Source organism: Cavia porcellus, unplaced genomic scaffold (genome assembly GCF_034190915.1).
Source record: "Cavia porcellus strain 051 isolate PalLab524CR breed Dunkin Hartley unplaced genomic scaffold, mCavPor4.1 scaffold_15, whole genome shotgun sequence".
Taxonomy (NCBI): Eukaryota; Metazoa; Chordata; class Mammalia; order Rodentia; family Caviidae; genus Cavia; species Cavia porcellus.
This window is the reverse complement of record NW_026947498.1, coordinates 7,504,905-7,531,924: the sequence shown is the minus strand read 5'-3', so window position 1 is coordinate 7,531,924 and position 27,020 is coordinate 7,504,905. Positions and strand designations below refer to the sequence as shown.

At 48.5% G+C, this 27,020-nt stretch overlaps 1 protein-coding gene across 2 annotated transcripts in view; it reads right to left on the bottom strand.

Annotated features, from left to right (window-relative positions):
- Window positions 1-10,463, bottom strand: part of Igsf5 (immunoglobulin superfamily member 5) — a 35,349-nt gene extending 24,886 nt beyond the window's left edge. The window contains exons 1-3 of one of the 2 annotated variants that reach the window (XM_063224534.1): window positions 10,104-10,463; window positions 7,272-7,350; window positions 2,464-2,781 (exon numbers count right to left, since the gene is read on the bottom strand). In XM_063224534.1, the coding sequence (XP_063080604.1) occupies window positions 2,464-2,781; window positions 7,272-7,329 (376 nt within the window). In that variant the 5' untranslated portion in view covers window positions 7,330-7,350; window positions 10,104-10,463. The remainder of the gene's footprint in view (window positions 1-2,463; window positions 2,782-7,271; window positions 7,351-10,103) is intronic. The other variant, XM_013146101.3, reaches the window with a different exon arrangement.
- Between the last annotated feature and the right edge of the window lie 16,557 nt (window positions 10,464-27,020).

Here is a 27,020-nt window from a genome sequence, read left to right as displayed (position 1 = left end):
GGAAAGTTCCTCTGTGCGTTTGTGAGGATAAAGTAAGAAAGACACCTATCATCTCGGTAAGATAAAAACAGCTGGGTCTTCAGGGACCAACTTGGCAGGACCCAGGGGTCACCTTGTGAACAGGGGGCAGACTCCATGGAACCCCATCAACTGTGCATCTAAAATGTACCAGTAAAACTGATTTTAAACATTCATAGACCTGTGCATCAGAAAAAAGGAAGACATTTGTTCCTCTGGCAGCAAAGCATTCGGATCAACAGAACCAGGGTCCACTGACCAGATTCTGACCCAGCTCTGTGGGTCCCTCTCCCTGAAGAAACTCTGACTTCCCTAGATGTGTTAAATCCAAAAGCCACAGTGATCAGCACCACATAAACATGCACGAGAAGGGTGCTAGGCCAAATCCGTAGACCTGTGTATGGCCTTGGGGAAAGACGCTGGAAAACCACACCGCGGTGTGGTGTGAAGTAGCTGGGCCCTGAGGACAGCTGTGGTGAGCCACGCCTTGCGTCCTATTTCACTGGTTTGTGGCCACCTCCTCTCTGGCTCCCCCATGCTGCTTGATCTACAGACCTTCAAGGCTCCTCCCAAACGCCACCTTCTTCAGGGAGCTGTCTGAGGTGTGTTACCACCCTTCCCTTTTGGAGCCTGAGCCCCTCTCCCACCCTCGCCCCTGCTCACAGCTGCGCTGCGCCTCTGTCTCCTGGTATATATTCCTCTTCTTAGGTTCTTGGGAACAGGGACATCTTTCCCTAGTCATCTTTGAATCCCACGTAAATGCCTTTACTGGGGACACAATAGATAGCCAATGAGCACATGACAGCAGTTAGGAGCCAGGCAGTCAGTCCTAAAGGCCTTCCCTGTGCTGAGGGAACCATGCCCAGGGTCTCTCCGCGTGTAAGCAGGAAGGCTGGAACACGAGTCCAGGGAGCAGGACCCCGAATGTGCAGTGCTAACCGCAGGCCAGTTGGGCTCCCCAGCTTTACGTGCAATAAGCCAAATGGGACAGGACTTTGGAGTCTTCACGCCACAAACCTTAGTGGTTTTTCCATCTGGTCCTCCTGAGCCTGTGAGATGGCCCGGGAAGTTTTCCCCATTTTAAAGGTGAAGAAATTGAGCCGTCATGGGGATCTTGCAGAAAATCACTGGTGACAGCACAGCCAGAGTTTATGTCTTTGATTTCTTTTCCCGGGTTCTTTCCCTTTGACCTCACGTCATTGTCACACGAATGTGGTCATGCAAACCGAGGCAACCGCCCTGGGCAGCCTCATAAGATCACTTATTTAAAAAATATCATTGATCCTGAATTAAACCACACAAAATTAAAGACACAAAAGAAAAAGAGCTGCTAATTTAACTGAATTTCTGCAGTAAAAAGTTATTTTAAAATGCAGATAGAAATAGACATATCTTTCCACCAAGAATTATCAAATTTGATTCGACAGTAAAATTAATACAGTCAGAATCTTTGGGAATTTCCCCAAGGTAAGTAAATCAACAAATATAAGAAAAATTTCAAAGACATAATGGGGTTTCTTGTAAGAAATCCAGAACTGTGGTAGTCATAATGCTTCTACAAATAGCGTGTAAATACACTTTCAAAGAGCACAACATGATTAAATTTTTTGAGGAATATTCCAGGTCCTTGTAAAAGCATCTCTCTACATTTTCACCATATAACTTGATCTTTAGCACCTCAGAATTACCTTTAAGAATGAAACAAAATGCTATTCACTGTAGACTATATTTGACATTTTTCTTTTCTTGCAGAGACTTGGTATATTAGTGAAGGCACACTGGATACTAACAATCACCATACCCAGAGAAAGAGAGAAAGGGATTGGGGAAACTTCAGCAAGGAAGAGGAAAAGGTTAAAACATGCTTCAGAGTTGGTAAATAATGGATGCAAAGAACTATAGTCAAGTACATAAAACACTAGAGAAGAGCAGTAACTGTCTCCTATCACCAAGTCAGAGACGAGTGACTCCAGCTGGACCTGGAAGAATTCCAGGATGAATTTCCAGAAAGCTACTCAACGCTGAAACTGGTTAGATGGGGAATGATGAAAACCATCGTTAAAAGTTTTAACAAGGAATAAAAGTTAGGGAAGATAGAAGGACAAAGGGAAAGAAATTAGAAGAAAGGGAGGGAGGGAGGGAGTGACGGAGGTTAGAAACAATGACAGTGTTTGAAATAATTCTAAATATATTACAAACAGAAGGCCAGAGTGCCCAGGAAGAGAGGAAGAGAGAGGGAGGGGGAAAGGGAAGAAGGAAGGAAGGAGGGAGACGGGGAGTGGAGGTGATAAATAACAAAGCAGCTGTCAGTTCAGAGTCGTCATCTGCCTAACACCAATACATGCGCCGCGGTGTCCAGCTCGAGCCCCAAGGGCCCCTCCCAGCCCTCTGACCTTCACCCGAGAGACCCCAGGCCCTGTGCTCCGGAGCCTGCCGCGTACACACCTTGGACTTCGAGGAAAGCGGAGCCATCCAGGTCGCTGTTCTGCAGGCTGCATCTCACCAGGCCCGCGTCGCTTGGCTGCACGTTGTGGATGATCATCTCGGAGATGAAGTTGCTGTCCACGTCATAGCTGGCAGTGGTGAAGCGGTTGTTGGTGATGATGGGCTCCTGGTCCGTGATGCTCAGGACCACCGTGCCCTTGAGGGCCCACATGATGAGCTTCCAGCCTGGGGACACAGTGCAGTTGAAGCGAGCCTCCGAGCCCTGCAGGACGGTTGCATTCTGGGGCCCTTCTAGGATTTGATAGCTGGATCCAGATGCTAGAAGGCAACCGATTTTTCAGAGGGTAAGTGTTAATATGCAGACATCAACTACACAGTTCAACTCTTCACTCCATGCCAACTGTTACCACCTGGGCATCCTTGGCGTGGCTCAGACTCCATGTCTTACTGGTCCTAATACCAGAGTTCCCAAGGACCCCAAGAGCTGCCAGCGGACCTCAAGCCAGCGCCATCCCCTCCTTTTCACTCTCCTCACTTAGCTGGGTTGTTCTGGTTGGATGTTGTTTCCCGTAAGTTTATATCCACCAGATCTTCAGAAGGTGACCCTTGAAAGTATGGCTTTTCATAGAGACAAATGGTTAAGGATTTCAAACTACAATCAATCTGGACATAGGATGAGCCCAAAATCCAACTCTAAGGAGAGACCTGCAGTGCAGAAGCATGCAGAGAGGAGCACCGTGTAGAGATGCAGGCGGAGAATGGATAGACAAGTCTACAAGCCCCAGAAGCTGAGAAAGGCATGAGCGGATTCTCCCTCGGAGCCTCCAGAATGAACCGGCCCGTGTACGGGCGATGTCACCGGAACAGCAGAAACCGAGACAAACTCAGACATTTCTGCCCAGAGCTCCATGCCCTTGACTGCACGATGTCTTTCAGAAGAACCCGGAGTTTCCTTGCAGCCAGGCCTTCTGCCTCAGTTCAGGCATTCTTACTGCCTGTGGATGGTTCCTGGTCTCTGCGGGGCAACCAGGCAGCCCTCCATGTGCACAGAGATCCCCAAATAAGGGCAGCTCCCCTCTTTCCTTCCGCCTTCGGACAATCAAGAGTAACGCGGCTCTAAAGCAACATCACGGACGAGGGCCCTGCGGAAAGGCTGGATGCAAACGCTCAAGAACGAGAGCTCATCCGTGCACCTAGAATGCACTGCGAACCGGAAGTGCTTCGGCAGGATCCGGAAGCAGTATGACGTGAGATGGGACAAGCACGTGTCTGGAACAGAGCTGGTGCGAGCACAACTGGAGTGAGGAGACCAACGCGGGCGCCAGCTCAGGAGAGCACAGCTAGGGAAAGGGCCGGGTGCACGGAGCTGACCCACTGTCTGAGAAAACACGATCGCACTCGCCTTTGTTCTGTTGCAGCGTGTGACACAAAAGGAAAGCATGGTTTTCATACCTACAACTTGGGAGGTTTTTATTCCATCCCTACACCAGGGCCCCTCTGATCCTCAAGTGAAGAAACAAGCACCTCTGGAAGGAGGGTCCAGGTGACCCATCAGGGAATCACGGACACTGTCAATGTGGCCTTAGAGGACGTTTTAAAAAGACAGAGAGGGGCCAAGGATACAGTTTGGTGGTACAACGCCTGCCTGGCAAGTGCCAAGTGTGTAAGTTCAATCCCTGGTACCAAAAAAAAAAAAAAAAAAAAAGGAGGAGAAGGAAGAAGCGGAAGAGAAGGAGAAGGAAATGAAGAAAAAGAAGAAAAGAGGAAGAGGAGGAGGAAAAAGAAGAGGAGGAGAAGAAAAAGAGAAAAGATACAGATCTACACCTGAGGAAAGAAAGGCCTGTCAAGCTCTTATTCTCCACACTGGGGCCTGGTGGAGAGGGCAAATGGACAGTGCCCAGCAAGACGGGAGGCAGGAAGATGGCAGGTGAGGCCCAGGTCTGCCCTGGAGAAGCCCATCTTGGGCATCTCCATGAGAACGGGAAAACCCTCTGGAGCCAGACTCCCTTCCTGGCCATGTGTGAAGCGGCGAGCTGGTTTCACTCTAAAGCCAGCCTTGAAGCCCCTGATTTCACATGCAGCTAAGCAGTCACAGCTGTTGCTCTGCAGCTGGGCAGGTGAGAGGGGGCCATGTTGGATGGAAAGGCCCAGAGCCTGGCTCAAGCTTTAAGGTAAACAGAAGGAACCAGACTGGCCTGACTGTCCCCTGGAGCCCATGCTAGAACCCTTGGTGACCACCCACCAGCTCTGCCCTGTGACTCAGGGCTGCTTTTCTGGCCATGTGAGGTCTTGGCATCTTGTTCCTTTATGGCCTGTGTCTTATCAGTGCCCACATGTGACTCTGCCCTACACAGAGCAAGCATGAGAAAATCGGAGATAAGAATTTTGATTGGTCACATACCTCCCTTGGGACCTCTCTGTCTCTTTGCTTTCCCTTTTATTTGGGGGCAAAGAGGCAAATTGTGGCAGAGCCCTGGGAAGCATCAGTGTGTCCCCTGCCCAGGAGTGACCAAGAGTGTGCTGTCTACCAGGCTCCTTGAAGGAGTTTCTTAGTGCTGCCAGCACTCTCCAATTCCCAGGTGCACATCCACAGCCTGGCCCGTGTTCTCTCTCCTGCCCTACCAGGCATCTCTGAGGAAATGACCAGTGGCTGCCCAAGATGGACAGGATTTCTTTTCTTCCTCTCACTCCATCCCAACAGCCTCAAACTCTTGAATACTTGCTAGCACCCATGACTGCCATCGACCCTGCAGGAATTGATCTAAATGCAAGCGTTCTTCTGTGATGGCCTCTCCACAGCTCTCTGAAGTAGCTGTCAGGTGTCTCCCCAGCGTTGGTTTGGGGGTCTACTCTGAAACCTGCTGTCTTCCTGCTTTCCTCTCCCCTCCTCTCTGACCACATCTATAACTCCTCAATGCTCACCTTGTTCTTAACACTGCAGAGAATGGAGAAGCAGGGTTGGAGATGTGGATTCACTGTCAGGAAGGAGCCAGGGAAAGAAAGTGGCAGACAGCAAAGTGAGCTGCTTTAATTTGTTCCAGGGCCCCTAGCTCTTTAAAAAAAGTATCAGACTCATCCAGTCTTTCTGGCCCCAGGGCCTTTGCATATGTATCCCAGAACACCACTGTCACCTGCTTCTTAGCTCCGGGTCCAACTATCATCTCTGCAGGGAAACTTTCCTAGGTCACTGCCTTGAGAGTAAATTACCCTGTGACTGTGCTCTCAAAGTAGTGGTTCTTCTTTGAGGTACTGTCACAATGGTATTTCTTATTTATGTTTCTCCTCAATCAATGCCTAGCTCCCTTATTAGACCCTAGGCTCTGTGTTAACCAAGATGGTGTCTGAATTTGCTGGACCCTGTGTCCTATTCCTCAGTTAAGTGCCACATAACAAGTGCTCAGTGACTCTTTACTGCATGAGTAATCCATGGTCAGGTTCTATGCAAGCCATGAGGCCCTGAGCGAGGCAGAAAGGAGAGGCTGGGCAGGCCTGGGGTGCATACAAGCACGGCCCTCCGCTACCCAGAGCCAAATCTTTACCCACACATCTGAGGGCTCAGCCTTCATCACGGACTTTGGGGTGGACCTCATCTCTCTTGGGGCTCTAGCATTTTAGTCTGTAATACCCTGCCTCCTGGAATAACCACCCCCAGGCTTCCAACTGGAATCTTCCTGCCTCAGATCAACACTTCCTGCCCGGCTCTCAGAGGAGCTAAACCCTGGGTGTTGCCACCAAACCCTTGCAGATCTTTCTGCGACTGTGGGCCATATAGGCTTGTGTGGGGCCACGTTCCTGAAACGTATGCTGAGGTGGCTGATTGCACTCGGTTCCCAACCTGTGCCATTGCAAGGCCTTGTTCTCTCCTCTAACAAAAGTCTTACGAATTCAGTGCCTATGAAGGTCCGAGTATCTCATGCTGCTGGACAGGAGCTTCCCAGCTCCTTTGTCCCCAAATCCACATGAGCGTGAGCCCGGTACCCTACCACCATCTGTACACGCACTTGTGGTCAGAATTGCGTAAAGCAGTCCTCACTGCACGCAGCTCCTGCGCTAGGCCCCAGAGTCTGTGTGTTCTGTTTCACTCTTCAGCGCTGCTGTGACCAGATTTTTAAAGCCTTGCTGGACACCCAAAGTAGACCCCACAGTGAAGACGAGCTCTCAGGGAGGGGCAGGCCGCCCAGCTGGACCTGCATGACTGAGTGTCTTCCAGAGTGTGCACTGTTCTTCGAGGTGAAGGCCTCAGGTCTCCACAGTAAGGAAGCCAGAGTCTGCAGGCCACTTGAGGAAGAAGGGCTGAGCTCACCCCTGCACGGGAATCTAGAGGAGACCTAACAAAAGCAAAGCCCCGCATCTGGGCTCCGACTGCTGCAAGACCCACACCATCCCCTGCGGCACAGTCAGGTGGTGGCCCAGACACCACAGGGTGTGCTCAAAATGACAAGGAGCTGTGGTGAGGAACAGGAGGTGTCACACACTGTGGGCCCTCGCCTGCCAGCCCCCAGGACCTGGGATCCCACCCTGGTCGCCCCAATAATCAGGCAGGCTTAAAGGAGGCACAGATGCCAAGGCAGGGCCTTCCCAGCAAACTGAGGGGGGAAGAAAGCAAGAGAAGCAGACAAGGCAGTCTGAGGGGCAGGGGCACCTCAGGGCCCTTCCTGGAAGCCACGGAAACTGGATGGACAGAGGAGGTGGCCCCCAAAGGGGAGGCACAGAAAGGGCTTCCGAGGAGTTCTCCTGGTGCCCTCTCCTGGTAACCTTCCTCGGGAGCAGAGGATGCTCAGAGCAGGCTGTCCGACCCCAAGCCCTACCTGTCAGCGCAGCCAGGACGACCAGTGTGGCCAGGACACCGTTCCTGCCGCCCTCCATCTCCGCATGATCCTGCTCACCCTGGAACACAAAGCAGGCAGGTAATGGCCTCCACCCCTGCACTCTTAGCGCCTCTCAGAGCTGCCGGGCCCAGCCAGCTCCTGGCGGTGAGCAGATCGGTCCTCTTCCTGGGGGTGAGGGGGGACGCGCACCCTACCCTGGACCCACTGGACCTACTGGTCCCGCTGTGGGCCCTGCATTCAGCCTGAGCATTGTTGAACAAAATGACATGAATGACAGGGTGGGGACAGCACAGTCCAACCTTCGAGCTGCTGGCCAAGAAGGGGAGCCTGAGCTCTCTGCTGCTCCTTCTGATCTCTGAAAAACCATGCTGCCCCAAGGAGGAGGATAGGGAAAAATGGAGAAACAGACCAGACGGCCTAATGGAAGGAGGCAAGAAAGAAGGAGGAAACAGTGGAGTGGGGGTAGGCTGGCATCACTCCAGGCAGGTGGCTGGGGGAAGGCCCTGAGAGGGAGGATGAGGTGACAGCCATGCACGAATCTACTGGAAAAGCTTCCTCTGCAGAGGGCAGAGCAGATGCAAAGGCCCTGGGTTGGAGTATGGCTGGCATGAGTGAAGACCTGCAGAGAGGGCTCTGGCAGAACAGGAGTGCCCAGAAGGTTGGGCTGGGCCTGGTCAGGTGTTGGTGCACCCAGGATTTTCACAGTGTACACTTGTTGGCCTTCCTTCCAGGCCCCTTTTTTCTTTGGTAGCCCTCCAGCTCACCCTCCGCCTCTGCACATCCTCTTTCTGCTTTTTCCTTCCCAGATGCTTAGCAGGGTCTCCCTGGGGTGCTTTGGGGGAGTCCCTTATACACTGACTACCTGTGGGCCTTCTGCAAAGGCCGTGCTCCTCCCCACCTGCCTAGCATGCAGGGCTGAGGCCTGGGATGCTTCTCTTCCCAGCCCTGGTCCTCATGGATTCCAGTCCTGCTGTGAGAATCCGCCCTGTCCTTCCGAAACAGGTGCCAGCCCCCAACATCCACCCTGCCGTGAGGCCGCCAGGGTCCGGAGGACTCAGGCCTCCTCTCTTCTCTGACAGCCCTAGGGCTGTCACCCCACAGCTGATGCCTGGAGTAGAAAGGGAGGCACTGGAAACAGCCGCGAGCCCAGCCTGCGAGTAGCCGGGTGAAACTGCAGAGCGCGGGAAAGCGGAAGGCGGAGGCCAGGAGCAGCCCACCCCCCGCACCTCTCACGTTAGTTCCTGGAGGCGTGCTCGCGGGAAGGCATGGATGTGCCCCCAGCACGCGCACTACACTAATCCTCGGGTCTCTAAAGGCCAGGGTATGTGCGCTGAGCACCACTCCACTGCCAGGTCCATGGCCTCCCACGCAACCCAGGACGGAACCGGCTCTTCTGAGAATGGATCCGAGATCGATCTGCAATCCAGAGTTAGGAAGCGTTCAATAAATCATTGACTCAAGGCAAGGCTCCTTCATGGGACCTCCACAGGTTCGATACTCTGTGGGCCAGGCGAAGCTCGGGCTCCCGGCGGAAGAAGCAGGTGTTGGAAGCTGCGCTAATTGTGGAGCCTGGGCCCAGCTGGGCAGAGACGGAGGCATAGATGCAGGCCCCTGCGGAGGCGCTGCAGCCACTGAGACCCGCGTCGGGTCAGGCTGCAGACTGAGAATAGAGCGTTGAACGAGGAAACACGCCTCCCAGCAACTTTCTCTCCTGTGGTTCTCACTTCTGTTTGTCCAAACCAGCCTGGAGTCCGGTGGGTAGGACCCCAGCAGGTAGTGTAGGAGCTGGCTGCAAGTCCAGGAGTCAGTCAGAGGGAGGTCAGTGCAGACAGGACTCATGAGATCATGACAGTATTTAGAGACATGTGAGGCTGTGTCCTCATAAAGCTGGTTTCCAGAATAACTGAGGTCAGACACGTTGCTTCCACTAAACAACGACTCACATCAGAGGTGGTCAATTAATAATACGGGGGCAGTGGGACCCAGATGTGATGCCTTTGGCCTTGGTTCCTCGTGGAAGGCTCTGAGCGTCCTGCTCTTAGTTGAGGGCTGACTATACATAAACTCCTAAGCCTCACAGCTGTGTTAAGACAGGCAGGACTCAGCCCCCGACCCATTTCTCACTGGCCTCATGAGGCACAACTCCCAGAGAAGCTGAGAACACCCACCAAGGGTGGATCCAGGCCCAGCCAACTGCGCTTCTGACTCTTGGGAGTCGTTTGACATCGTGACTTCCAGAAGCGTTTGAAAACGTCCTGTTTCAGTCAACAGCAAGAAATCTGACCCCAGTGAACGCAACAGAGGCCTGGGGGTCTCCAGGCCCAGAGGAACTGGCTGCAGGGGTCAGGTCCACTGGGGCACAGCACAGCCAGGCCCAGGCTTCTCCTGCCCTGAAGGCTGCAGCCCCTCCTGGCCTGCTTTCAGGCCCACCTTCTCAGGACTATTGTGCTCCTCCCAGGTCTCCTTGTGAGGGCAGGAAATGGCATTCACAGGCGGCCCAGGGGTGACGACCCAAAATGGGTCCCCAGCGTGTGGCTCCTGGGACGGCAGGGGCCGGCTTTACATAGGCATGTAGCAGCTCTCTGTGAGGCACACTCGCTCCCTGGAAATGTCTGAAATTCCCAAGCCCACAGGCAGCTCCTCATTTAATTTTTAACTCTGGAAGCTGTGAAGCGGACACCAAGGGTGCGCTATCACCCGGAATTTTCACAGGAGACCCAGCGGATGCCTGGGAGGGCGTGGGGGCTGCTGAGGAGAAGGCCCCCAGCAGATAGCTTTTCCTCATGAGAGAGCCACACTGCAGCCCCTTACCTCAGTAAGTGTCCCCTGTAGGGCTTCGGAGAAGGTTCTCAGATCCCAAGAGGCCCCCAGCCGTCCACGCAAACACACAGGGATGAACTCCCTCTGGCCACCCGAGGAGCCTGATCACTCCTCACTAGTGACAGGAAGTCCCTCCCAAGGGCTGTGGCCCTTCTCAGGCAGGGCCAACAAGGCAGAGGCAGGGAAGGTGTGAGTGCCCAGCCTCAGGTACTTTCCCATTAATCATTAGCCAGCCTTCCGCACTGCCAACTGGGCTGCCTGCCGGAGGCCTGGCCTCCTGCCTTGCTCGGGCCCCCAGGGCCAGCGGAGCCCACTCCCAGGCCTGTGCCCTGCTTCAGCTGTTCTTTTCCACCTGCTGGAAGCTGACAGCCCCTTCCGGTCAGAAACCGCCAGCTGGCCAGCTGGCCACCCGCTTGGCTGCTCCAGCCTCAGGCAGAGGCCAGTGGGCTGGTGAAACCGGTTCCTGCTCTCAAGCGGGCACCTTAACATCACAGGGACAGGTCCTCTGAGAAAGAAAGAGTCTTGTGGGCGACTGCTCTGAAGGTGACAGCCAGAGCCAAGCAGCTTCCTGTGGACCTTTGCCTAAGAACTGGGCATAGGTGGTGGCCCCTCCTCCCCTCTCCCCAGAGGTGCCCCAAAGTAGCTTGGCTTTGTAGAGCTTGTGACAGTTTCTGCAGCCACTGCCTCCCCAACCTGCGAGCCTGACAGCTTACTGCACGCTTGGCGTTTCAAATTGTTCTTTCTGGTTTGTCTGTCATTCATCAGAGGATTCAGAGTCAAGGGTACCTGTCCACACTAAGCCCCCACAGGGGGCATAAAGCATATATTTAAAGTCAGACCCCAAAGCAAGTCATTGGGGTGCCGGGGGGGGCAGGCCATTCCTTTCAGCTGGAGAGGACAGGATATGCCAGCCTTGAAGTATGCAACTTCAACTCAGAGATTATTATAAAAGGAAGGTGTTTGTGTGCAACAGACTCCAGAGAAAGAAAGATAGAGGAAGGAATAAAGGGGAGGGAGAGACACAAAGAAAGAAAATAAAAAAGCAGAAGAGAAAGCTTCTCAGAATTCCCCTTATCTGACCACCAGGACACGTAGAAGCAGGGTGCCATGGAGTCCTCTAGGGAAGACCCACTACCCCAAACAGAGAGGGGAAAAAAACAGCTCTAAACCCAAGGCACTGAATAGGCAGAGACTATTATCACCTTTCCTTTCTTTTTTTTTTTTTTTTTTTTGGTTTTTTTCCTTTTTATCAGTACCGGGGATCGAACTCACGACCGCCTGCTTGCAAGGCAGGTGCTTATGCCGCTGAGCTAAACCCCCAGCCCCTATTATCACCTTTTCTTGTTTCCAGGCTCCTCTTTCAGAAACATATCTGTCTTTCTTTTTTTTTTTTTTTAAGCAGATTTTTTATTAACTGACCAAATCATAAAAACATCATGGTAGATACCTTAATTCATCCTTCTAATAAGCCTGTTGATCTGGTCTTCCCTGTTTCCAGCATCTCCACCTTCCACAAAATGGGTGGTCTTTTTCTTCATTCCACCTCGTGTCTTAGAGAAACTGATTGTTCTCCCCCAGAAGCTTTCTCCCCCTTTCCTTTTCCCTAAACTTCAGCTCTCAGCATCCCAGGGCCAGCTCCCGCCTCCCTTGGGACCCATCTGCATAGGACACAAGCCTTGGGCTCTTGTTAATCTCCCATCGGTGGATTTGAAGGGCCAAGCTAAACATCAGAAGGCAGGAGGAGAATTACATTTTCTTCTCCTGCACAATAACTAGGCATTTGTTTTATCTGTGTCCTTTTTAGCCACTCAAAGCAACTGTGCTGGAACTGCTTCTGCAGGTACCTCACAGTTTAGTGAACCCCGAAACTTACTGTTCCCAGCCTCGCGGGCTGTGTGTCCCATGCTGCAGCTCTGCCTTCCTAACATGCGGGAATTTGGAGATGGAGCCCTTGAGTGGCAATTAGGTCACCAAGATGGTCCCCTCAACCTGGGACCAGTGCTTTCCTAAGAAGAGGAAGTCGGGGGGAGCTCTGCACGTGCCTACACAGCAGAAAGGCCACGTGGAGGCACAGTGAGAAGATGGCATCTGCGAGCCGGGGAGGCGGTCCTCACCGCACAGGGTACCTTCTGGTCTACCACACATCGGGGAAAGAAGTGTCTGGCGCTTACGCACTCTGTTTCTCATGCTTTGTTACAGCTGTGCAAGCTGTTTAGGACACCAGCCCTACCTCTCCTATGGGCAGTGACTACACGGACAATTTGTATTTTGAGTGGTATAGTCACCAATTCTAGAGCATGACTATTTACACTTCAGTGTTTTGGTATTAAGATAAAGCTTTCCTTAACCAAAACATTTTTTTTCCCAACTCCTTTATCTGTACTGAATTTCTCTGACTGTTCTTCATGTCCACCAGTTTCTTCCCTGAGTTGTCTCGTCCTGAGACATTAGTACTATGTTAGCTTTCCGTCACTATGACAAAACACCCGAGAGAACCGATTTAAAGGAAGAAAGATTAATTTCGGCTCACGACTTCAGAGGTTTCCACTCACAGTGCACTGGCTGCACTGGCTCTGGACCTGTGAAGTATAAGATGTGCCACAGGTGCAGGGTGGACACCGCAGTGGCAGAGGTGCAGGCGGCCAAGGGAAGTGAACGGTTTCACCCAGCAGCCCCGCGTCACCTGTCTCCACTGGCACCCACGCTGCCTCCAGCTGCTCCGCCCCAGCCGTGGCCTTCACATTCGTGCCCTTCTCTACATGCTGGCTCTCCTGCTCACCGCCACGCTCGTCTTTGTCACCTGGCACATTACAGTATTTGATGAACCGAAGACTGATGACAAGAATCCTGTAGACCAGGGTAATACCCTGCGTCCTCTCGTCCTCCCTGAGTATCTCATCCATGCTTTCTTCTGTGTCCTGTTCCTCTGCACTGCAGAGTGGCTCACACTGGGTCTCAGCATGCCCCGCTTAGGCACCATATTTAGAGGTGAGTAGACCAGTGATGAGCGGACTCGGTCTCTACAACCCCACAACCATCATGCATGCAGACATCCTAGCGTACTGTCAGAAAGAAGGATGGTGCAAACTAGTTTTTTACCTACTAGCAGTTTTTTTTTTACTACTGTCATGATCTGTGTCTTGTGAGCTCTTAGAACAGCACCCCGAAGAGTCGGTCTGGTTAAGTGCATGCAGTGAAGCCAGCATGTGAAGGGATTCTATTGAGCAAGAGCCTGTTTCCGAGAGTAGTCTATGGAATCTGATCAGTTACTTTTAAAAATGACTCCTTATTTTTTAGATACTGTGGTGGTCCCCCACTTCCTGAGGTATGAAGGATCCAGAAAAAATAATTTGGAAAGGAAAAAATTATTTATTAAAGCACAGGCCTGGCGACGCAGCCTCCAGTAGCCAATATGGAAGACTGCACGCCTAACAGCTAAAGGGCAGGGTTTTTATCCTGTGAAACCGCAAACAGCTGCTGGTCTCACAATGCGGGGGTGGGGGTGGGGGTGGGGGTGGGTGGGATGGCTTTGCGGGGCACTATAGAACAGGAACATGGCGGTTACATTTCTTGGGAAGAACAAGGTTCAGGTGGGCTAACAAGCAAGTTTAGATTAGGCAAACATCCTGTTCTGCTCTTAGAGTTACCTTCGATCTTTCTCTTGCCTCCGGGAAGACTTATGAGGGGTTTTTTAAATATAGGTTACAACAGATATTTCCACATTTTTTGCTTGTGGGAAGAGCTGTTTTTGTATGTTATACTTGGATCAAGAATTGAAGTGGAATTACATATAAATGAATATAAAATGATTACCTCTGGTGTTAACAGATGGAACCTGCACTCCTTAATGAACAGCCATAATGCTATGAACGAGCACATTAATAACTGACATCTTCAGTCCATGGAAGTTTTGGTTTAGAGGAACTCATAGGGAGGGCTCACTTTGGGTTATTAAAATGCCATTTTATAAATAAATTAGCTCTAGATAATCAGGTGCTTCTGATGAAGTGATAATGTGTATCTGACTTGTAGGAAACTTGCTGGGTTTCCTCCTTTATCATGTAGATGATTATATCTGGATACATTTATGAAAACAAGCAGAGTGGGATTTTTCCTCCTTCAACCTGAATATTATCCCTGTATGAGAAATTTCCTTTGTTTCCATCAAAGTAATATACTTGCTTTAATTCTTAAGCATAAATGAACATTATATAAAAATATAAGCTGACTTACTTGCAAAGAATGCATCTAAAGCTATTTTAAATGTTTTTATTTGTAAGACTTACATATTAGGGATTGGTTATATTATGCTTACTGTTCTAATCTGGTGGTAATGGTATTCTTAAGAATTTGCAAGTACTTTTAGATTTTCAAAAACGAATGAGAGAGAAAAGTGTATAACCATCCTGCTGTTCCTTTAGTGCAATACAATAAAACTGAAGTTAAAAAAAGGGGGTGTGGCAGAGGAAAACTGCTTACTTCCTGGGGGACAGGAAGCACACAGGGAATAAGGCAGGGCAGGGACAAGGGCACTGCCCCACTTCTGAATAAGCCCCGCATGTCAGACCCAAACCATAATGAGCACCTATCTGCGAATGCCATTTAGAAGTTGTAACTCCATGGTTTGTGTCTGGATGCCCCCTAAAGCCTCATGCAGTCAGGGGCACATGCTTTTCAGAGGTGGCTAAAGCTAGAGAACGTGACTGATCCATTGTCTAGTGCTGGGATTGTGGGTGTGAGTGTTGCATCTGACCTAGGGTAGGTGTGGCCTACATACAATATAAGGGGCAGAAGAAATCTTCTCTTGCATTTCTCCCACTTTTCTCCTATTGCTTTTGCTGCCATGAATTGTTGCCTGTCTGCCACGTCACCCTACCTTGGAGCCAGCTGATTACGAATTAAAACCTCCAAAAGTTGTGAGATAAGTAAACATTTCCTTTCTTAATTTTCAGTGTCAGGTATTTCATCTCAGCAAAGAGAGGAAAGTAACTGAGACAGAATTTGGTACAAGAAGTGGAGTTGTTGTGGTTAATGAGTTGTTGGGCAGCCAGGTGTGGTGCTGCATGCCTGCAATCCCAGCATTCAGGAGGCTGAGGCAGGGGGATTGCTGTGAATTTGAGGCCAGCCTAGGCCACAAAGTGAGTTGAAGGCCAGCCTGAACTACATAATAAGACCCAGTCTCAAAAAGACAAAAAAAAAAAAAAAAAAAAAAAAGAGCCTTTGGAAATGGCTTTTGGGAAGAGTTTGAAAAGTGTTGAAGATGTCACTTGAATGAGTAACACTGAAATGCCGTAGGCTATTCTGTATGGGAGATTCTGCTTAGAGCTCAGTCAGGTCTGCTCTGGTCAGACCAGAAAACCAGTAAAGTCCAGGCTTGGGAGGTTTTTGCTGGGAAGGATTGCATTGTCTGTTGGACTCTAAATGATGTGTGTTATGGCTTGGAAAAAATTTTCTTTACATTTTGGTCATGACCAGACACCTTGCCTAAGACTAAGATTAAGGGTGCCAGACTAATTAATCTGTCAGAAGAAATTTCAAGGCAGTTGAATGTTGGGGCAGTGACATGGCTATTTTGGTGGGTTTAGACAGATTTATGTTGAGAATCAAGAGCAGTGAGCCTAGTATAATGATTTAAAATATTTTGGCCAGGAAAAAAGCTCCAGTAAAGCTGTGGGCTGCAAATATAAACCTGAGGGAATCTTGATTGCTGCGAAGGAACAGGAGACTATAAAAGAGGGCCAGAAGACATCACAAGAAACAGAAAATGTTCACCTTTTGCAGCCTCAAAACTGCAAAAGTGAAAGGTTTTGCTTTGAAGAGAAAACCACAGAGAACTATGCTCCAGAATCACAGCAGCCACTTGATGTTCCTGATGGCAGTGGCTGCACCAGGTTCCAGAATGGTGGAAGCATAGAGAATTTTTTCATCAGGATCAGGTTCAGAGTGCTCAGCAATTCAGGCACTTGACCCCTACAACCAAGACAGAAGAAAGCCTGGCTGCTGCTCCAACTGGCAACAGACCTTGGTATCATCCATGTTGTACTGGATGGCACAGAAGTTAGGAAAAGCCAGGAATGTGGATCATCTGAGGGAAGCTGCACGGCAGTAGCAAACAGGCCTAAGAGAGAAGCCCCGGGGTCTACAACCACCAGAAGTGTAGAATGGGTGGAGCCCCCCAAACCCTTTGGAGTTCACAACTTGCCACAGATTGCCTCAGATGCTGCATGTGAGACTACAGGACCTACTGTTTGCCCTGCTGATTCTGGACTTGTTTCGGTCCAATTCCTTTATATTCCCATTTGTACCTTTTGGAATGGAAATGTCTATCTTATGCCCTTGAATGTAGGAAGTGTTTAACTTTGTTTTCACTTGTGCAGAAGCTCACAGCTAAGAGTTTGCCTGAAATCCCAGCACTTCAGAGGAGACTTGGGATTTGGACTTTTCCGCAACACTGAAACTGTTAGAACTTTGGCAACTCTTAGAGATGAACTATTTTTTTTTTTCATAAAGGGATGTGCATGAGTCTATGTGAGGCTAGGGGTGGAAGGTTTTGGTTTGTTTCTGAATGTCCCTCTAAGCCTCAGCCAATCATGAGTGGGTGCTCTTCAGAGGTGGTTGAATCTAGAGTTTGTGACTGATTCATTGTCTAGTGTGGAGATTGTGGCTGTGAGTGCTACACCAATCCTAGGGAGGGTAGCTTACATAAAATACAAGGGACAGAAAGAGTTTTCTCTCGCATTTCTCCCTTTTTGCTCTTGTTGCATTTGCTGTCTTCTGCTGCCATGAATTATTTCCCCTCTGTTATGTGCTAATCTACCTTGGAGCCAGCTAATTATGAACTGAAACCTCCACAAACTGTGAGCTAAATAAACCTTCCCTTCCTTCATTTTGGGTGTTAGATATTTTGTCTCAGCAAATTAATTAAGGTGCTATCTTAGTCTAATCATTGGTAAAAGATGATATGATGATCACTTGAAATATGAAATGAGAATATAAATTATGCTCATAATCTAAGTTTTCTAGTCCTGTTAATTTAAAATTATACAACCAGCCATTTGGTTCTCTCGAAGAGCTGTAGAGTTTTAGATTGACAGTTTCAGTCTTTCCTATGGTACTGTGATTTGCTTGTGTAAATGATGGATTTCTATGATATTTATTAATTTGCAGATAACTATCATCATTCTCCAGTAATCAATCCAGAAAACAGTTCTGCTAAGTCAGTGTCTCAGACAGCACACCTTCAGTGTTGTAACCCACCCAAAAAACAAGGCCCCATGATGGAAATCGGGGCAAGACCCCCAAGATGATAGATGGGGCAAGACAATGTCTTTTTTAAAAGAAGTGCTTTTATTTTAGCCGACGCAGCAACACAGTGCAGATGAAATTTGCAAAGCTGTGCAACTGAGTTAGAATTTTGACTGATTTTTATAGTTCATTTATGATTAGCTCATTGATCATTAAGTACATAGTGATGAGAAACAGGAATAAGGTGGGCCTTTGTTCCCCTTTGCTTGAGGTCAGAAGCATTTCACAGTGGGTGGTTAGCCAATTCATAGCCCTTGGTGTGCCAATTCCAGGAACATTTGTCTCTCATAAAGGGAACAATGGTTGACACAGCATCATTTGTCTCTTACAAGGGGGAACAAAAGTTGACATAGCACACAGCTTACTTGGGGGGGGGGCGACGTGCGCAGAACAGCATAAAGACACTGTCAGTTAATCTATAACTATGTGGTTGGTGCTTGGTTACTAGGGTAACAAGCTCAGTACAGAATGACAATACTGCTAATAACTATCCTTTTAACTAACTATTTTTGTTAATTATCTTTTAATCAATTATTTTAATTTTTCAGCATCTTAGTATAACATTCAGCTGGTTGCATTGTCAAGACCACTTCTGAATTCTCAGTACCCAAGGGCTACATGCCAGTCTCATTGTATAACCCACTGGTTTCGTGTAGTAACTACTGAGAGACCATTCACTATTTTCCAGGCAGTTATAGATATGGGAGATGTGTGTGACTGATCGTGTATGGCACCTGTCCTGTGGCACTCGTGTCCTGGTGGAGAAATACTTGGGATGGTTACTGATGGGCGAGGAGACAGCTCAAGTCTCAAGAGTAGCCTGTGTCTCCCAAAGCCACATTTGTCAGATAAGAAATTAAGACAGGGTAACAAGGTGATAGACACTCCCAACACAGTGAATCCATCATCACGGTACACAGACCCAATCAAAAAAGTGCTACTTTCAGTCCTTCCTTGATGAGTGGGAGGACTTGGAGAACAATTCTCCTAGATGAGTGGGAGGAGGTGGAGAACAATCTAGTGCTGTTCACAGGACCAATCAGAAGACGCTGTTTTCAATACTTCATTTGCATGTGGGCACAGCCAATCAAAACACATTGTTCCTGATCATTTACATACAGCAGGAAGGGAAGAGAGCTTTTTAATAGAACAAACGGTTCATGCAGGGCGTGAGGTTAAGTGGGTGTTTGATAGGATGATTGCCCAATGTCTTATGTGCATGAGAGGGCAGTAACCCAGGAATTTTGGATATTAAATACCCCAGTCCTCTATCTTCAGGGGCCATGATGCGTCTGTTCAGCAGCCCGCTGTCACCCTGCAGAACTTACTTCTATCCACCTTCAATAATGTGCACCTTGCGGTCTTTTCTGTGTGTTCGGTCCAATTTGTTCAGGATACTTAGAACTAGAAAGCAACTCTACAGGATCCCCCTCAGGAACAGAGTGAGGACTGGGTGACCTGCCTGTAGGGAGAAGGGGTGTTAGCAATCACCACAATGGCACTAAAGATGATGTCAGTTAATAATAACAGCAGCCTCAAATGCTTCCAGAACACTTACCGTATGCTGAGACATCCTTTGTAAAACTTTACCTTCCTCACCTTGTGAGAGCTTGGAAAACCCCCAGGAAGATAACTGTGTTCTATCCCCAGGCCGGTGGGGGCAAGGGCATGGTAAGAATCAACCTTTCTGAAAAAGCCTTGCAGTTGATCGATTGTTTTTAGAAATAGTATTTAATGTCCATTCATTCATTCAAAAATATCTTTTCATTTAGTGTGTAGGGGGTCAGAACATGCCACCCCAAATGTGCGAGTTGGTCCTAAGATTACTTAGGGCTGAAGACAATGGAGAAAAAACAGCTCCAGAAAGACTGTTCTCCACCTCCTCGCACTCATCTAACAGCAGGTGTGCTGCCTGCATAGGTCCAACCTTCCCACATAACCTCCTTCCCCACATATTTACTCTCACACAGTTCACTGCTCTGAAAAGCCCAGTCCCTGCTACGTCTCGCTGCTTGATCAGCATTTATTGCGCTTTGTAAAACTGATATTGATACAGGAGAGAGAAACTCCCAGCCTGCTAGAGATCTGGCATGAGTTCACATTCTTTAAAGTCAAAGAATCAATTTTAGGAATGACAAAGGTTAATAGCAGAATGTATTTACTGGAGAAAGCTTCTATCCGAGAGAGACAAAAGGGGCCCCAAGTGGGTTGCCGAGAACCTCACCTTTCCTATGGATTTTTATAGAGCAAAACCATGAGGTGAGGCAGTTCCAAGGTGGGGAAAAATGGGAACTCGCAAGCTGGGCTTAAGATGGGACCATGGTCAGCCAATAGGATTACGACTGTAATTGCAGGAAAAATTGATTAAATTGAGAGCAAAGGGGGAAGTGAGCCACATAGCCAGCGGGCATGAACACAGAACAGGGCCTTTGCCTGAGGGGTTGGGTTAGTAGCTTCTTCTGGCTTCCTCAAGGTGATGGATACCTATTTTTGCTTTTTTTTATTCTGAAGAGAATAAAACCAAATGAGACAAAACAAAATAGAGTCAATCAAAACAAAAGGATGAACATGGTACATGACTTAAAAACAAAATACAAGGAGATCAATAATGGCTAAACGAATTGCTCATAGCATCAGACTTGATACTATCAAACAAAACAGAATAGGATAAAATCAGTCAAAACAAAACAGTGAAAGCAATACAGGGCTTTAAATCAAGTTAATAGGAAATCAAAAATGCTATCTTTGGAATAGCTGTCCATGCCATCAGATCTAGTACAAGTAGACAAACTGAAACAGAATATAACCAAACTAAACAGAGAGATGAAAATAATATGGGTTTCAAATCATGATAATAGAATAACAATGGCCACTGCCTTCCTTTGTAGACAGTTCCTCCCCTTTCATTTTTCATAGGCTGTATTGTACATTTTGGATCCCACTAACTCCTTCAGTTTTTATATTAGGAAGGCAGCCCGCTATTTACCTAAGTGACTCTGAACCATTTTACCCCTGAGCATGATCTCTAGTTCTATCCACTTACCTACAGGTGCCTCAAGGTTATCTTTTTTTTATAGCTGAGTAGTTTTCCATTGTATAAAAGTGTCATGGCTTTCTAACCAATCTGCAGATGATGGGCAAGATACCTATTTAGAATATCAATCCCTGATGCCTATTCTTAGGGTCTGGCTGCATTTGTTTTGTCTTTTGTCTTGAGACCTGGTCCACAGCAGGAAGTGTTTGCTTACCCCAGGGTTGCAAGGTCTCTGGTCTTCCACATGGGCTCCCTCCAGGGCCCAGCCCAGCCTGCCTGCCTATAATATTTCTATCTAACTCAGCTGCCTATAACAGTATCAAAGCTTGCAAGTCTGCCCAGTGAAGGGGGGACCTGAAGGCTCCATGCCCTAGAAATTAAAAATGTCAACATCAAGTGAAATGTCTATGCCTCCTCTTCTCTGATTTTTGCAGGTTTAATTCCCAGGGCCCAGTTGCTGAGCCTAGGGAATGCTGAGCCTAGGCCATTGAAAGGGTTTTGGCCCAGACAGGACACTGTAGCCAGGAAAGCCTCAACCGGAAGTAGGAAGCCCCTATCTCGCCTGTCCCTAGGAAGTTACCTGTGACGCCATCTTCCCGCCCCTGGAAATTTACATATGGCGCCAAACCTAGGACCAATGGGCTACCTGTGCATCCCTAATGCCCGCCTTAGGTTCCACCCCAAACCAAGGCTATTTACATGCCCCCATGCCTCATGTCCGCCGGAGAGATCGCCAGACGCCAGCAGTGGAGGTGCCAGTCATCTCTCTCCGTGTTCTCAGAATAAAGACCGCTTTTTATTTTATACTTCTCATCTTTTGGAAATATTTTTCATCTTTTGGAAATAATCCTAGCATATGGTGCCGTGACTCGATCGGCAGGTGATTGACTCCTGGGACACACCCAGTTGAGTCCCCTAGCCGATAACCAGATAATATCCTGGATTAATCCCGAGCTTTTTCCTCTCCCGAGACGTTCCTGTCGCCAGCCGCCTGCACTCAGCATCAGCCAGATTGATTTCAGTTGAGCACTCCCCGGGGAACTTTTGGCACTGGGCAGCCCCAGTCAACTGTTCTCCCTGTCCGTGTGGGTCTGTGCATTTTTACGTCCTTAGGACAGCCCAGGGCAGGATTTTCTGGGCAAACCTGTGTCCACAAAATCTCTCACGTTCTTTGGGTTCGGATAGCCCAAAGCAGAGATTTTTGGGACCGCCCACACTGAAAGAACGCCTCACTTCCCTTAAAGCCTTGCGCTTTCACGGGCAAAACTGTTACTGACCCCACGCAGGCTCCATCGTAAATCTCTCAGTCATGACTGGAATATACAAGTTTTTGGAACTGTAGCCGCTGCATGGTGCCACAAACAAGTGACGGCTTGTTCTGGACCTCCGGCTTTTTTCTTGCCTGAATCAGTCATGGGGAACGTATTTTCTAACTCCCGAAAGATGCCTTTACAATGACTAATTTCCAGTTTACGTACTCTAAAAATTAAAAGTACCATAAAAACTAAACAATTAACTTTTTACTGCCAGGAGGTCTGGCCTACCTACCTGCTTATCGGCAAGCCTTGGCCCAAACAAGGAACATTTGACCCCTGCATTCTCAGGAACTTGTATGATTTTTGTCAAGCTGGCAACAAGTTATTAGAACTCCCTTATATTCAGGCCTTTCTTATTCTGAGAACACACCCATCTCTCATTAAGTCTTGTGCTCCTGCTCAGATACTTTTAGCTAAGTCTACTGCACTGCAAACTTTTCCGTCCTGCCCTCCGGTGTTTTCCCGGCCACCGCCTGCCTACCCCCAAACTCATTCCCTGCCGTTGCCTCCCACCAGACCGCTCTCCCCTCCCCCTATGCCTGATTCTCTCAGAAGCTCTAATCCCTCTCTGTGGCAGATACCTCCTGCTGTGCAATCATCTCCCTCCCCGCCTTCCAGGATCCATAACTCTCCCAGCAGCTCTAATCCCGCTCTGTCACAGTTATCTCCCACTGTGTGATCCTCTTCCCCTCCGTCTCCTGGGACCCATAACTCTCCCAGCGGCTCTGATCCCTCTGTTAGCACTTCCTCGCAGTCTCCGACTTCTCCTGAGAATTCTCTATCCCCTACAGCATTCTCACCACCCACCCAACATACTAGGTCTCAGTCGCTATGTCCTTCCAGCAGGCTGTGTGATTGTTCCAGCTTGCGCCACGAACAGTCGCCATGTTGCAACCCTTTGCCACGTGGCATGGCGCCACCATGTTCAGGAGGGTCACATGGCGGCAGGGCGCCGCCATGTTTTGGGTCACGTGACAGGATGCCGCCATGTTCCCAGGACCCTCACTGTCAACGGGCGCCCCCTTGTGGCTCCTTTTGTGAACTGCAACAGCCGCCCTATTGCAGTGCATATGATGTTTCATTGTGCTGCTGACAGCAGTCCTCTCACTGCAAGGCACACAGTGAGATGCGATCTGCCTGTGTTTCCCAGGGTGACCAGCAGCTGCTCTGTAGGCGCTCTATAGATGATTGCTCACATGCGCCTACCAGACGGATGGCTGCCCAATGGCCCTCTGCTCCAGAATCTTCTCCTCAGGCTCTGCTACCACTTTGGGAGCAAGCTGGCCCCAAGGAACTTGTTAACATCCATGTGCCTTTTTCCCTTTCTGATCTATCTCAGATTACCCATAAATTAGGTAGCCTCTCTGTTGACCCACAGAATTATATCAGGCAATTTGAATTTATTACTAATTGCTATGATTTACATTTTAAGGATGTTTATGTGATTCTAAATACCACTGTCAGCTCAGAAGAACAGAATCAGCTGTGGCAAGCAGCTCAAAAAGAAGCTGATCACAGACATAAGGTAAACACCGCTGATAATGACCCTGGGCCTATAGCTGTGCCAGAGCAGGACAAGCATACTAACTATAACAAACTTTTAAAACAGGTCCAGGAGGCTAATAAAAACCCAGCTGTGTTCCTAAATTTGCTTTCTAACCCTCGTGCTCCACGAGCAGTTCCAGCTTCATGCACTGCGTTGGGCCGCCTCCCAGTCCCTCCCCATGTGCCGTCCCAGCCCCTCCCTCCCCCGTGCGCCATCGTTGCCGCCGCTGCCACCTTACGCGTTTCTGAGGGCAGTCCCAGCCCGCCCCTGCACGCTATGTCCCGGCACTTGCCCCACCCCCACGCTGGGCGTGCTCTGCCAGAGCGCCGCAAAACAGCAGCTCAGCGGCCCTGCTCAGGCATGCTTTTTTTACAATTCAGCCCCGCTCAAGAGATGCTATTTTTTTATTACAATTCTCAAACCATTTAATCAAGGTTATTGGCCACCTGATAATTTTACCAGCCTTGTTTATTAATCAAAGCCTTCACCAATCTCCTGTTTAACAATTAAGGTTATAAATTCCTTTTTGCAGGGAACCACTAGCTCTATTTCAAGGCAAGGGTTTTCTTCAAAGTTTTATTTTATTTGTCTTGGTTCATACTACTGCAAATAACAACTTTAAAAGTAAATGTGTTCAGAATTTGACAGTATTAGATCAGTTTTGATAGATTTATTCATAAGATTGCTAAGCCTTTACTGCAAAATGTTTCCATTAAAGCCTTTTTGGGCAGACTAAAGCTTTTTTTGTTAATTCTACGTGTCACCCTATAAAAAAGCGATATGCCATCCAGATAAAGCCTGCTCTCTGATCTAAAATGCCAATATTAAATTCCTACATACTTAATTAATTCTACTATAGTCCAAATCCCAAACAAAAAGGCAAAACTTGACCTTCAAACCTTATAGAGATCTTAATATGGTTTTTTTTTATATTTTTAACACTTGTGATACTTGGAGTTCTGAGGCAGGTAAACCTACACAAGGTGGAGTTGCCTGCCCCCTCCATGGACCACGCTCAAATGCAGCAGAAGACATTGGACAACAAAATGCCCCATCCTGGTGTTCTTTGAGACCTTACTCCAGGGCTGCTGGACTGTCCCAGCCACCAGAGAGGGGGTAAGCCATCCTAACTTCTAGCCCTCACAGGAAATGTTGACACTGCCAGATTTGTCACCGACAGAAAATTGCTGCTGAAGACTGAGGGGGTTCAGGGCAACAACAGCCCCCTTTCAGGTGTCTGTCTCAGATTCCAAGTTGCATTAAAGTCTCAGGTGAGACATTCTCTATATTTGTGGACACAGAGGCCATATATACAGAGTTCTTCCTGAGTATTCAGGCTGCTATATTAAGTCCTCAATCTCTATGACAGGGTATTGATGGTCAACCTATGCCATTTACAAACAGGGCCTATTTTGTGCAGGTCCCAGTCCTAAATCTTAAAATGCCTTTTATACAGGCTGACTTAGACACACTGAGGCCTCAACAGCTTCCACCTGTTGTTGCTGGTGGACACTTCCTCAGTGATATAGACCACCCCCTTCCTTTCTTATTCACCAATTTCTAAGGTAACCCTAGTCAAGACTCACAGATATATTTTTGTCTTCTCACTTGGTTTATACTTTTTCAGGATACATAAAAGCCTTTCTCATACATGCTAAAGTTCTGTTACAGCAAATCATTTCAAGGACTACAATCAGGTTACAGCAACCCATGCCTAAATCAAAGTTGCTGGACTGCCATCCTGGTTTCACATCACTCAGGCTAAGAGGTGCCCTTCCAGCCCTAAATCTGATCATTCTGAGTGGTCATCTCATCTTTTGTCACCTACTCATCTCTGTCTCACAAAGGCCTCACAGCCACAGCTAACAGGCTAAGTCATGTTTTGTTATCCACTTTGGTTCCTAATTTCTTACATTCAATTAATGATCATTTTTACAGCAGGACTCTTTAACAGTATTGCCTACAGACTCCAACATCATGCATACCAGAGACAAGCCTTACCAACCTACCATCTTAACTTTTATGCTTTCAGATGGGGGAGTAAGCACCTCTCATAACTTCACTCCTCCTAACCCCACGTTTAATTTTCAGAATTGTGCCTTACCATGGAACATGTCTAAATCAAAGGCACCTTTCCTTCTACCTCACCTGGGTCCTTAAATATGACAGTGCCATGTCTCCTCATAACATCTTGTCTCTTTGTTTTTCCAGTCTAACATACGTGCATTCACCAGTGAAGTTGTCCTGGCCAAAATACCTGGCACCAGCGTCTACCTGGGCATCAACCTTCATCCCGTCAATTCCCCTACGCTCCAGTACAGCGCCCTCTGCCAGCAGGAAGTAGTTAAAGAGAGAAATCTTCGCCTCTTTTCATAATAATAGTCATAAGACGGGATATGATAGGGTTTTGGCCCAGACAGGACACTGTAGCCAGGAAAGCCTCAACTGGAAGCAAGAAGCCCCTATCTCCCCTGCCCCTAGGAAGTTGCCTGTGATGCCATCTTCCTGCCCCTGGAAATTTACATATGGCACCAAACCTAGGACCTGTGCATCCCTAATGCCTGCCTTAGGTTCCACCCCAAACTGAGGCTATTTACATGCCCCCATGCCACGTGTCCACCGGAGAGATCGCCGGACGCCAGCGGTGGGGGTGCCGGTCATCTCTCTCCGTGTTCTCAGAATAAAGGCTGCTTTTTATTTTATACTTCTCATCTTTTGGAAATATTTTTCATCTTTTGGAAATAATCCTAGCAGCCATGACCCAGGGCCCAACTTGCATTTTATTAATTCTAAGTGAGGGAGCAGTTTGGGGCTAAGTGACTGTGAGAGCGGTGGGAAATACATGACTGCCTTGAGCTGGGCCAGGTAAGAGGCTTAAGATCACCTCTGTGATATGTAGAGGGCAAGAAATGCAGAGTGTAGTCTGCATCTCACAACTGAGTTAGGATCTAATACTTTGGGGTCAGTACTTTAGCTCTGGTGTACAACCTTTCCTATCATAGGAAGTCACAGCCTCTTTTTTGAGGCTCAGCATGGAGCACGGCTCTCCATCCTGCCTGGCTCAACCATGTTTTTCTGGGAGTCACTGGGCAGGAAACTGGGACTGTCACCTGGCTTCAGAGATCACACAGCAGCATTCCAGCCAGCCCTGTTTATACTGCTTAGAGCTAACTGAAGGGACAAAGAAATGGCCCAGTCAGCTCTGTACATATCATACATGAAGACAAGGCCAGGTTTGTCCAAAATTGAGATAATTGCTCTTTTTTAATTCTTTCTTTCTTTTTTAAAATTGCTTTTCTTTCCCCTTTGGTACCGGAGATGAGAGATCAAACTCATGATCTCGTGCTTGCCAGGCAGGCATGTATGCTGCTGAGCGGTATCCCATGCCCAGTTGCTCTTGTTTTAAGGAGAGTTGCCTGGGTGGTTCCCTTTATCTGTCCACCAGCTTTTCCTCACCACGATTTCCAGTACCCAAGAATACTACCTGAGGACTTCTGGGAGAACATGGCGGACAGATAACAGCAACTACCGGAGGCTCTCTGAAAGACTTGGCTCAGAAGCCAGGAATGGTGCGGACTAAGGAGACATAAGCAGGTGGAGATATGCTCTGCTGACTCAGAAACGAACTGGGCTAAGAGAAAACAACTTGGAATGCAGTCCTGGTGCTAAAACAGGAACAGAAAAGCCTCGGTGTGTAGGCTGGACCC